The sequence below is a fragment of the Patiria miniata genome, unplaced genomic scaffold, assembly GCF_015706575.1.
Source record: "Patiria miniata isolate m_02_andy unplaced genomic scaffold, ASM1570657v1 HiC_scaffold_29, whole genome shotgun sequence".
Classification (NCBI taxonomy): Eukaryota; Metazoa; Echinodermata; class Asteroidea; order Valvatida; family Asterinidae; genus Patiria; species Patiria miniata.
In genome coordinates, this window is record NW_024037068.1 from 15,408,724 (window position 1) to 15,420,997 (window position 12,274).

General features: G+C 41.8%; 2 protein-coding genes across 2 annotated transcripts; one reads left to right on the forward strand and one right to left on the reverse strand.

Annotated features, from left to right (window-relative positions):
• The first annotated feature begins 4,425 nt into the window (after positions 1–4,425).
• LOC119735942 (alpha-N-acetylgalactosamine-specific lectin-like) lies at positions 4,426–5,312 on the forward strand. Its single transcript, XM_038209898.1, has one exon. It carries the CDS (start codon positions 4,744–4,746, stop codon positions 5,233–5,235), a length of 492 nt encoding a protein of 163 aa, XP_038065826.1. The 5' UTR covers positions 4,426–4,743; the 3' UTR covers positions 5,236–5,312.
• A 3,969-nt stretch (positions 5,313–9,281) lies between these two features.
• Positions 9,282–12,063, reverse strand: LOC119736230 (alpha-N-acetylgalactosamine-specific lectin-like). The gene has a single exon (XM_038210268.1). It carries the CDS (start codon positions 11,821–11,823, stop codon positions 11,314–11,316), a length of 510 nt encoding a protein of 169 aa, XP_038066196.1. The 5' UTR covers positions 11,824–12,063; the 3' UTR covers positions 9,282–11,313.
• Between the last annotated feature and the right edge of the window lie 211 nt (positions 12,064–12,274).

Consider the following 12,274-nt stretch of genomic DNA (forward strand, 5'->3'; position numbering starts at 1 on the left):
CGCTCGCACCCCTATTTTGCCTTCCCGCACCCCTTTCTTCTCTTGGCACTAACATGCTGCAAATTCACGCCCCCTCCCCCCCCCCCCGAGTGACGAAGAAAATGAATAGAGCAACTCTTCATAAATATACCCAAGAAATTTCATGATTATAGGGCAAAGGGTTCTGGAATTATGGCTTATTAATTATTCATATGTACGAATGATTATTCTTCTCTTGGCACTAACATGCTGCAAATTCACGCCAGCACCCCTATTTTGCCTTCCCGCACCCCTTTCTTCTCTTTGCACTAACATGCTGCAAATTCACGCCCCCTCCCCCGAGTGACGAAGAAAATGCATAGAGCAACTCTTCATAAATATACCCAAGAAATTTCATGATTATAGGGCAAAGGGTTCTGGAATTATGGCTAATTAATATTCATATGTACGAATGATTATTCTTCTCTTGGCACTAACATGCTGCAAATTCACGCCCGCACCCCTATTTTGCCTTCCCGCACCCTTTCTTCTCTATGCACTAACATGCTGCAAATTCACGCCCCTTCCCCGAGTGACGAAGAAAATGCATAGAGCAACTCTTTATAAATATACCCAAGAAATTTCATGATTATAGGGCAAAGGGTTCTGGAATTATGGCCAATTAATATTCATATGTACGAATGATTATTCTTCTCTTGGCACTAACATATGCTGCAAATTCACGCCCGCACCCCTATTTTGCCTTCCCGCACCCTTTCCTCTCTATGCACTAACATGCTGCAAATTCACGCCCACTCCCCGAGTGACGAGGAAAATGCATAGAGCAACTCTTCATAAATATACCCAAGAAATTTCATGATTATAGGGCAAAGGGTTCTGGAATTATGGCTAATTAATTATTCATATGTACGAATGATTATTCTTCTCTTGGCACTAACATGCTGCAAATTCACGCTCGCACCCCTATTTTGCCTTCCCGCACCCCTTTCTTCTCTTGGCACTAACATGCTGCAAATTCACGCCCCCTCCCCCCCCCCCCCGAGTGACGAAGAAAATGAATAGAGCAACTCTTCATAAATATACCCAAGAAATTTCATGATTATAGGGCAAAGGGTTCTGGAATTATGGCTTATTAATTATTCATATGTACGAATGATTATTCTTCTCTTGGCACTAACATGCTGCAAATTCACGCCAGCACCCCTATTTTGCCTTCCCGCACCCCTTTCCTCTCTTTGCACTAACATGCTGCAAATTCACGCCCCCTCCCCGAGTGACGAAGAAAATGCATAGAGCAACTCTTCATAAATATACCCAAGAAATTTCATGATTATAGGGCAAAGGGTTCTGGGATTATGGCTAATTAATTATTCATATGTACGAATGATTATTCTTCTCTTGGCACTAACATGCTGCAAATTCACGCTCGCACCCCTATTTTGCCTTCCCGCACCCCTTTCTTCTCTTGGCACTAACATGCTGCAAATTCACGCCCCCTCCCCCGAGTGACGAAAAAAATACATAGAGCAACTCTTCATAAATATACCCAAGAAATTTCATGATTATAGGGCAAAGGGTTCTGGAATTATGGCTAATTAATATTCATATGTACGAATGATTATTCTTCTCTTGGCACTAACATGCTGCAAATTCACGTCCGGACCCCTATTTTGCCTTCCCGCACCCCTTTCCTCTCTTTGCACTAACATGCTGCAAATTCACGCCCCCTCCCCGAGTGACGAAGAAAATGCATAGAGCAACTATTCATAAATATACCCAAGAAATTTCATGATTATAGGGCAAAGGGTTCTGGAATTATGGCTAATTAATTATTCATATGTACGAATGATTATTCTTCTCTTGGCACTAACATGCTGCAAATTCACGCCCGCACCCCTATTTTGCCTTCCCGCACCCCTTTCTTCTCTATGCACTAACATGCTGCAAATTCACGCCCCCTCCCCGAGTGATGAAGAAAATGCATAGAGCAACTCTTCATAAATATACCCAAGAAATTTCATGATAATAGGGCAAAGGGTTCTGGAATTATGGCTAATTAATTATTCATATGTACGAATGATTATTCTTCTCTTGGCACTAACATGCTGCAAATTCACGCCCGCACCCCTATTTTGCCTTCCCGCACCCCTTTCTTCTCTTGGCACTAACATGCTGCAAATTCACGCCCCCTCCCTCGAGTGACGAAGAAAATGCATAGAGCAACTCTTCATAAATATACCCAAGAAATTTCATGATTATAGGGCAAAGGGTTCTGGAATTATGGCTAATTAATTATTCATATGTACGAATGATTATTCTTCTCTTGGCACTAACATGCTGCAAATTCACGCTCGCACCCCTATTTTGCCTTCCCGCACCCCTTTCTTCTCTTGGCACTAACATGCTGCAAATTCACGCCCCCTCCCTCGAGTGACGAAGAAAATGCATAGAGCAACTCTTCATAAATATACCCAAGAAATTTCATGATTATAGCACAAAGGGTTCTGGAATTATGGCTAATTAATATTCATATGTACGAATGATTATTCTGGTTTGTGTACGCTGCGTATATGGGAAAATTCGCATGGCGCCGGAAAATTTTTCGCTGCGCAACAACCCCTGGTCTGATTTTTATATTTTTTTGTTGTCAAAAGATGTGCAAGGCTCGAGGCTTAAAAGTCATAACAGCTCAGGTTGCGAAAAAAATTGTTTTAAAGGCTATCGCGGAAAATGTCGAGGGGGTGGCGAATTCCGCCCCCGGCTCTTTTAGGGTAAAAAAACCCACATTTTGGATTTTTCCTTCGTTACATCAAAAGTAAAAACTACGCTGGGTTAGGTTTATCCGTCGCCAAAATGAGGGGGACGTGAGGGAACACGTATCTGCCCCGCCCCGGAAATCAGTATCAACATTTCCAAATTATATCATGAAAGTGTGCTCCGTGGAATATGGTGGCGCAAAGGAACTGCTTTTGGTGGAGGGGGGGGGGCATGTACAGCTTACATGTTTAATTGTTTGCAATTGCTTTTTTCATTAAATGTATGTATTAATTCATGTTATAGGGGATTCCTACTCGACAAGCTCTGCTTTTTGGAAATACCCTTCCTTCATCTCTAATTTAAAAATAATGCGCTCAAAGTCTATAAATATATTTCTTTAAACCAGTACCCTATCAATTCCTTAATATATTACATAGTGGTGTTTCCTAACTTGGCACACTTCGACGTTTACCTTGACTTTCCTAATGTAGTGTTGCCAAACTTATTTGTTGATAAACTTCAAATTCAGTCCGTGAAATACTGGTACTTACACCTTATTACTGCGGCGGTTTATACCTCTGTAAACTATTTCGGTGTCATGAGATTATATTCCGAAATTGGTTGGGATCCGGAAATTGGGCACACAAACGGCTGAATGTTCCCTAACGTGGCGCACTTGAATAAATATCGGAAAATTCCATTGAAGAATTCTGTAAAGTTGATAAAATCTGATAAACAATTATTATATACCCAACTAGAAGTTTGTCAGAAAATTATTTCCTCTTTTTGGGGGGATATTTTCAAAGGGTTTACCCATGCACTTTGCAATAAAATAGGAAAATCATGTCGAAATAATGTTTTGTTGTAACTTTGTAACAGGAATCGGATTAACTCGTGATTTAGGAACGGGAGTGTTTAGAACTCGATGAAATTATACCGGTTTTTGTGAAAAGTTCAGTACAAAACTGTTGCTCTAGATAGCGCGACAGACGAACAAGCAAAGTACACCACGTCAGTGGCGGCGCCATGCTATGTTACATCATACATCAACAAATATCTATTTATGCCTTGAATATGGGATTTAATGGTAATACCACCAGTCCAGTTAAAATGCAAAGAACAACAATTTATTGTTTGTTGGTTTATAAAACAGGTTTGACAAAAATTAATGACCAGTAATAACAGATTAATTAAAATAATCACGGCCGGACCATTTGGAATAACCATAGAGCAAGGAAGATGAAAACATTAAATCTTTTACAGTTTTAGCTTGTGTAAGCATGGAGGTGTTCCTTCCTCCATGGTGTAAGTAATCTCGCCGTCGGTTGAATATTCTCTCCCAGAACTTGTCTGCACGGTTGACATTCATGTATTACAACTCCAGTTCTCTTTCTCAGTGGGCGCTACATTTCAGCATATTCTCGTTTAGATTATCGTTTTCCAAGTTGTATTTTTCTATTCCTTCCTCCATGGTACAACTATAGGTCCTTGCTATACAACCATGTCCAAGTATTATTATAGTGCATGCAGCAAACCTTAATGTCTGGAAATAGAAGCAATTAATATAAGGTTTCAACTGTACAAAGTGTACGTTACATTAACATATTAAGATAGCATGCACATGCATGGCCTTGTGCAGGGCCAGGGCCCTGACCACAGTTTCCCCACATACACTTTGTTACGCAACGTTACGTAAATCTCACTGATAGCTGAGCTAGGCAAGGTCACTGGGCCGATGACCACCAGTGATTGTATGCTCTCTCATTGGTTGTATCTGTCAGTGCACAAACCATCGGCGCTGTTGTCTTGTTGGCTCATTCTGGTTTGTACACGAACCATCGGTACCGATGGTTCGTGTACATTCAATTAAATGTCACTTCTATCGAGAGTGTCCGAGTAATGTGTATCATAGGCGTGAATTATAAGCGGTGTCTCACTCTGCAACTGCAATTTGGCTTCAAGTTGTGACATTCAGTCCAGCGTGTAGGGAAACGACTTGTAAACATCATGGCTTTCATGCGAGTCGTGTGCTTCGTCCTGTTGGTGGGTTTGGCTGCTGCAGCATGTCAACCTGACTGCGCCAAGTGTCCACCGATGTGGACTTTCTACAATGACAACTGCTACCGCTACTTCGGCACTGGCAAACCCTTCGCTGAAGCTGAGAGGCACTGCCAGCAGTTCACTCAAGTCGGTCAGGCTCACCTGGCGTCCATAGCCAGCAGAGATGAGAATAATCTGCTCTTCACGATGTGGGAGTCGGTCCGTGGAACGACAGAAGGCGGCCTGTGGATCGGCTATAATGACTTGGTAAATGAAGGGTACTTCTCCTGGACGGATTTGACAGAGATCACCTACACCGGATGGAGCGATAACGAACCCGGCGGCTACGGTAGTAATAGGGACTGTGTTGAGATGATGCGGGATAACGGTGGCCAATGGGAAGACAAAGCGTGTGGAGGCGAGAAGTCCTTCTTCTGTAAGCTGGCAGTTACAAAGTAAATCGACAGTCGACACCACAATGGGCGACCACGGCGATGCGTGAGAACATCACACCTGAAGTCTTCAGTCACAATCTATACCAAGCCGATACCAAGCGGTTATGATCACCAGACAGTCTTACCAAACGGACACTCGCAAACAGTATCACTTCAAAGATAAACAGCTGGATTTCAATAACCCACTTTGCATCTTCGTGGCTTCAACGTTTACGAACCTGCATGCTTTCAAGTTTAACATTTGGTGTTTAGCATTATGTGTTTGTTTTACCAGTTGTCAAGGTTAGTATTGAGAAGGATACATGGACGAAGATCATAAGCATCAGTGAACTAATTACCTGGTGCCACAACATGTATCGGTCTAAAAACTGAACGGTTGAAATTTCAAGGTGAAACTCAAATCGTTCCCATAATTCAAGTTTAAAGGGGCACTAGGTCCTGAAATCCCCGAAAATTTCTTGTTTTGGATTGTTTATTTAGCCTATTTCAAACTTCTGGTTGAAAGGAAACCAACCTTATGTCTTACCGTTCCCGAGAGAAGACGGGAAAAAACCGCTTGTTTACATCAGACACAACGGAGTACGAATACGTTTTTCGTGTCGTTCTCAGTGTACGATATACACGTTGTGTGTCTCGGAAACAGGGTGACCAATCACCAATGCAAAAAAGAGGTTCTTCAACGTCCGCAAAAGGCGAGAACTCAACGAATGAAATCACAACTAGCATCCAAACAGTTCGAATTTATGGGGTTGCAAAAGTGGACCCCGAAATTCGTTCTCGCACGCATAATACAGGAATAGCACAAAACGCCCAGTTTTGAAAGAATAGTTGTGTGGATGTTTATATCCTACTTTTAAATGTTCTTTCCGATTCACATCGTCTGGTTCAAAGCGCGTTTTGTAGCCTAATTGGGGTGTTCCAGGACCCAGTTTCCCTTTAATGCGTCTATTTTGCCGTTTAATGTTAAACTTCTGGTTAATTTTTACGTAATGGTAGTGGAGATTTGTTAAAGTTAATTTTGCTGTCAAAGAAAAGAAAACCCAAATCTCAGATGTTGATGGACAAATTAAAAACTAATTGCTTAAGTAAAATAAAACAAACCGGATAATTGAATTATGACACAGACTAAACTAAACTTGATTTTTTTGAAACGGGATTCATAACCATTAACGTTAGTTTCCGGTGCTTAACGTTCCCACCAACAAATTACAACTGAGATGATGACAAAAAAATGTCGAAGTGAATTCTTTAAGATTTGAAAGTCTGAACTTTATATTTTTTCATTTCACCATTATCCTCGATTGCAGTCTAGCAAAATAGTTTCAAAATGTTTTAACTTAATTGATTATTTTACATTTTTCCTATTTTTAGGCTTGTTGGTTTGTTTGTGTTGGTTTGATTTTGATTATTTACTTTTTCGTTATCTTGCATGAAACATGTACTCACTTTACTCCTTAGTTATCGTAGATTAAAAATGTTGCATGAAACATTGTGTTGTATGGAGCGTATTTGTTTTTAATCGAAAATGTCGTTACATGCGCATAAATTATGATTTGCAATGGTGAGCGCAATGATAACACCCCCCCCCCTCCTTTCCGTGCCTATGTACTTTATGAATGACCCCAAACGTCTACTAATATTCAATAAGAATCATGATCATTCTTCGTTAAAACTGTCTTCTTTCCAGCTTCACCCCAGAGTTCTCTCTGACACTCTTGTTTATTACCCCGTGGATCTTTACAAGTTTTCCTTGGCCTGATTGGCCACTCCAAAAGGCGAAGGATTTTTATCGTGTGCATGGTGGTCTTAATTTTCAACTTATATTTTGTGTTGACGTAAATTGGATGCTCCTTTTTGTGTTCAAGATGTTTGCGAATTTTTGAAAGGGAATGGATGACCAAACCAAAAAAAAGGCTGCTGCAGAACTTTCGAGGTACCTCCTGTGATTTATCCCACTAATAACGTCACTCAAACGCCACCAATATATACAAACCTAAAGTAGTCAACCGATGAATTATGTGATTATCACATGTGTCTCTGCCTTAGGTGTACTAGCGCCCTCATTCGATCAAATTTCGATCTGTTCACATGGTTCATTCTTTTCAGACTATGACGTACTTGACTTTAATTATCTGGAGATTCATACTTCCTCAAAAAGGTTTCTGGGAGTTTTTCAAGGTTTAAGGGGTCCCGTCCCTCCCAATTTCTTTTTTATATTTTGAAAAAATCACTACAGTATTTTCAAATATTTGAAGCTTTCGGAATTATACACAACGTGAAATCTAGACAGCGCCCTTTCACGTCTATACACTATCGTCCATGCTCATAAGTCTGGTTCCCAGACCTGACAATTCCTCGACGCTATGATGTCTTATTGTAGGTCATGTTACCGCCACGGCTAAGGGTGCACCCAAGTTTAAAAATTCCAATACATGTAGACACCAGTGTTAAATCCCCACACTTCAAAATTATTTTAAAATACTCAGAACTCTCACATGTGTTCAGGCTGCACAGACAAATGATGATCAACATGTCATCTTTCACTTTCTTTTCAATTTTTGTTGGGTTGACCATTGACTTTTTTGGAAAAATTCTCACCCAAAGAAGACCACCCCTAGAAAAGTAGCCATTTTGAAAAAGGATCCCTCCACAACATGGCTACATAGCGCCACTTTTGGACCCAATTGCATTCAATATGCTCAGAATTGGAAGCCCAAGTTCAGGCCAGAGGTGTAGTGCCATTATGTCTTCAAATCCCCAATTCCATGGCTCTCAGAACTCTCTAATATAGGATAAAATTGTGTTTTAAAGTGTTTTTGGCCTATTATCTTGGCTGTACCCCTAAAAGTAAACATAATGGCCCTAGAAGCTCCGCTTCGTTTTCAGTTGGGCTTTATCATCAAAAGATTATAATGTATCGACCAATATATTCGATGACTTGCTTCGGATATATCACACAGGTTGATATTTCTGCAAGAAAACATTGACTGATGTTGACCTGAAAGCTTTAACCCTAAAAGGGCCGGGTTATTTTGACCAGCTCTCAGCCGGGCCCCCCCCCCCCACCCCTAAGATCTCGGCCATCGAGTGACGAAAAAATTTGAAACTCGGTACATGCATAGGACAACTCATCATAAACATACCTGAGAAATTGCACCTGAAAAAAATCGGACCCGTGGTCCGATTTTTATGGGTTTTTTTTGTATCAAAATATGCCCAATGCTCGAGGCTAAACAGTCATAACAGCTCGGGTCGCGAACAAAATGTTTTCAAAGCTATCGCAGAAGTTGAGGGGGGCACGGATTACGCCCCAGCCCTTTTAGGGTTAAAGTTAGGGAGCCAAACAGCAGGCGAAGCCAAAATGGAGACAAAGCCGAGTTTTGGAATACCTCTGGGTACAACCGTCGTTAGATTCAAAATGGTACATGACGCAGCAAAGCTCATCCCTGGTACGATCCGACTGCATACTTCATGAACAAAGTCGTCGTTGAATTTCCATATGTTTTTTTTAATGCAAGCACTGAATATATGAAGTCATTTTTTTTTAATAAGCATGGAACCTATTTTATACCCGGAAATACCCGGGTGCAATCCGAGAGTGTCGACGAAATGCTTCGGTAAACTTCGGACATTTTCGGAAACGGGAGGAATTCCTACCATTTTGGTCACACGACATTGGCGGCTGCCTGACCTAAGATTGGTCAGAAATCGTCAGAATATTTTGGTCTGGGGTACCAGACTACTATGCTGATATCCTCAACAGCCCAAGGGATCGCTCGGCGAGCTGACTAAAAAAAATTGCATATTCAAATCTCGGTTCATTTATTTAATTTTGGTGAGAAAACGACGGAGGGCACTCGCTGTTGTCGATTTACTCGTTAGCTTGCTCGATCTCAGAGTCCACTTATTTTTTTATAGTGGACCCTGAGATCATAATAACAACTTTGACATATATAGCTCGACGGTAAGTCAGTACAAATTTGTATGATTGTTTGAAAAGTGTCGCCGCTGTGATTTTAATCCTGAAGTAAAGAAAGCCGTGAGAAAACATTTCAGATACTTTTGCTTTTAATTAAACAGCATCTACTTACGATGCAATCTTCAGATGCATTACAAAATATCTATAAAATAAGCTAATCATAACATATGAAGGAGTTACTGAGTTACGAGCTAATAATTTGGGGAAAAGAGGACCAGCATATTCTTATATTCATCTTAACAAAGCAATACAAATGGCACTAGACTTCATATTGTAGCGGTACTGCCTCGGACGACTGCCCCGGCGAGTAGCGGCGAACGGCCTAGCCTCTACGGTCGGGTACGCAGATCCGTTTCGGCGGAGATTTACCGCCAGGCCCGCAGCAGACTACCAAAGGATCACCCTCGCACGCACTCTCGCTCACACAACCCAAGCGGACTAACTAGGGGGACTGGGGAAGGATGGGGACCTGACACCAGATCTGTGTTTCGGAAGATTATTTTATTCGCCTACCCAGGCGCCTCGCCTACGTGATCTTATACTCAATCACTTCCCTTACAAACTCAGAGATTACATAATTATCTGGATTATGATGCGGGAATCATTTATCAATTACACTCACACAAAGTACGAGGCTCCCTCCGCTGCGACTATAGGTGATTGGTGATTGGTTAATTGTGGGAGATTAGAACAGTGCAACTTTTCCTAAGACCGCGCACGGGTTCCGGCCACAGCAGAAAGAGGGCGAAGCTGAGCGCATGGCCGCTTATATACACTGGCGCTAATTGGCTGGTGCCCCCATAAACCTGGGTGTGTGCACGCGCACCCCGCTGGCTACCAGTAAAGAACTAAAGTGCGCCCTCTATAAAATGCATTGCGCTACAATATAAACATCCTCTCAACCTGAAACTGTACCAAGAACTCCGGATTTCCTTATAACCAACCCAGGTCCTCGTCTGCATGGGGAATGAATGAAAAACTACATGGTGATTAATCTTTGATCCGCTGTGCATTTATGTTGAGGAAACTGATACATCCCGTCCTGAAATGTTCAACCACAAACTGTGATTGAAGATAACAGCTTTTCATGAAGTTTATAAAACTCATGACTATAATTCACGTTAATATAACTACAGGGTGAATCAAAAAGGAAGTTACTAGGAATATAGTACATGTTCTTGACTAGTTTTTTGTGTGAATATTTCACGTAATATGCGTACTCTATTCACAAGTTATATCGAATATCCCAAAATTCAGCTGTCAATCACCGCTGCTCGTTTACCTATTCGCATTGATGCATATCCTTTAAATACAATGAACCATGCATGGAGGTTTTCCTACCTCCATGAACGAACGAAACCTTACAATGTAAAAAGGACATAAATTATCATCATCATCATTACAGAAAAAAACAAGATTTGTTCCTTATGTACAAAACACAAAATCTGACAATAAAATTAATGTTTCAGTCTTGACTCAAATTATCATGAATCTCATTTGTATTTTTGCCTGCCTGTGATCACACATTCTCGCTGCAAATTCAAATGATATTCCATGGACTGCTGTAAAAATGTGTTCTTTTAGTAAAACCTGCATAACCTTGGATCAATTTCAATATTTGTTTTTCATTAGTGGAAGAACATGCACGTTTTACGACTTGCTTCATTGGTGAGTTTAATATATTTGCTTTTAAGGGGGGAAATCATTAATCAAGGTGGATTTCTTTTGACTCACCCTGTATTTAGAGGAATTATACTACCATTGTTTTGAAGCAATATGTTTCACAGCGACTCGATATACCAAGAGTTAGAACTGTATGGCGAAAAACGTTTCTATTCTGTAATCTGTTCAGTGTTGCCTTAATGTTCTTATCCTTGCACACGGAGAATGAGAGTTACAAAGTTGCTATCCTTGTGTAATTCACAGTATTTGGACGGTTACACAACACAACACAACGGGCTTCTAGTCATGAAGAGTTCGGGATGTAATGATACTCATCTACCTGGTAGTCTGGCTCGAGAAGTTTGGTGATTAGCGAAGAATTGTGTGGACAATCTAAGATCGTACAGATCAAGAGGTCTTTATTGGTCGTGCATGATGGATTTACTGGTTGTCTTTTTCCTCCGCGGTGGACACCTTGCAAATGTACGGGAATTCGTACTGGCTGCAGTTGGCATCATTCCATCCGATCGCGCCTTGCCAGTTGAAGAAGTTGAGACAGTGCTCTGCGTTACCACTGTTGCTCGGTTCGCCGTCCCGCCATGCCCCGTAGTTGAAGGGCGACCCGTCGGTCCACTCGAAGCGAGATTCGTGGTCGATGTCGTTGGCTCCCAACCAGGCGTGGCTACCAACCCCGTCCAGCGAGGGCAAGGAGCTTTCCCACAGCTCCAGCAAGACGTTGTTCTCAGCTTCACCGTGGATGGACGCCAGGTGACCCTGACCGAAGCGGGTAAAGAACTTACGGCAGTGGTCCTCAGCATTTTGCCATGTCTTGGGAGGACCGAAAAACCGGTAACAGTGATCCCCAAAGCGGGACCAGAGCGGGCCGCATTCTAGATCCGCCCTGGCGATGCTGACGAGGACCAGAAGGATCAATGCATGTCGCATAGCCATCCTGATCGATGTTGCTTAGCCTCGTGATAGTTGAATAGACTGAAAGTGTCCTAATGGTCTGTCACTCTTTATAGCATCCCTGGTTTGTCAGGGGACTCGAAGAGTCACGGTTTCATTGGTCATTGGTCGTGGCGTGATAAATCGGTCAATGGAGTACGTGACAGTGTGGCATGTCGTAAACATCCACGCTTTTGAAATGAGAGTTTCTAATCTAGGGTAAACTTCTGGAACTTATGCCCATGGCGATCCTTATACATATATAGTGAGGCATGACTGCGACATTTTCTACTGATACTTCCTCGTTTCCAGCAGTTTCACCTCGACCAACTGCGCATGCTCATTTTATGGATACAAACATTTACCATGGAGCGGCATTATCATCATTCGCCATATGTAAAGGAAAAGTAAGAAAGGAGCCATTTCAAGCATGATCACGTCACTCATTAGACAT

What these genes read in the sequence shown, in the direction of transcription:
- LOC119736230 (XM_038210268.1), bottom strand. Translation starts at nt 11,823, where the DNA reads ATGGCTATGCGACATGCATTGATCCTTCTGGTCCTCGTCAGCATCGCC.
- LOC119735942 (XM_038209898.1), top strand. Translation starts at nt 4,744, where the DNA reads ATGGCTTTCATGCGAGTCGTGTGCTTCGTCCTGTTGGTGGGTTTGGCT.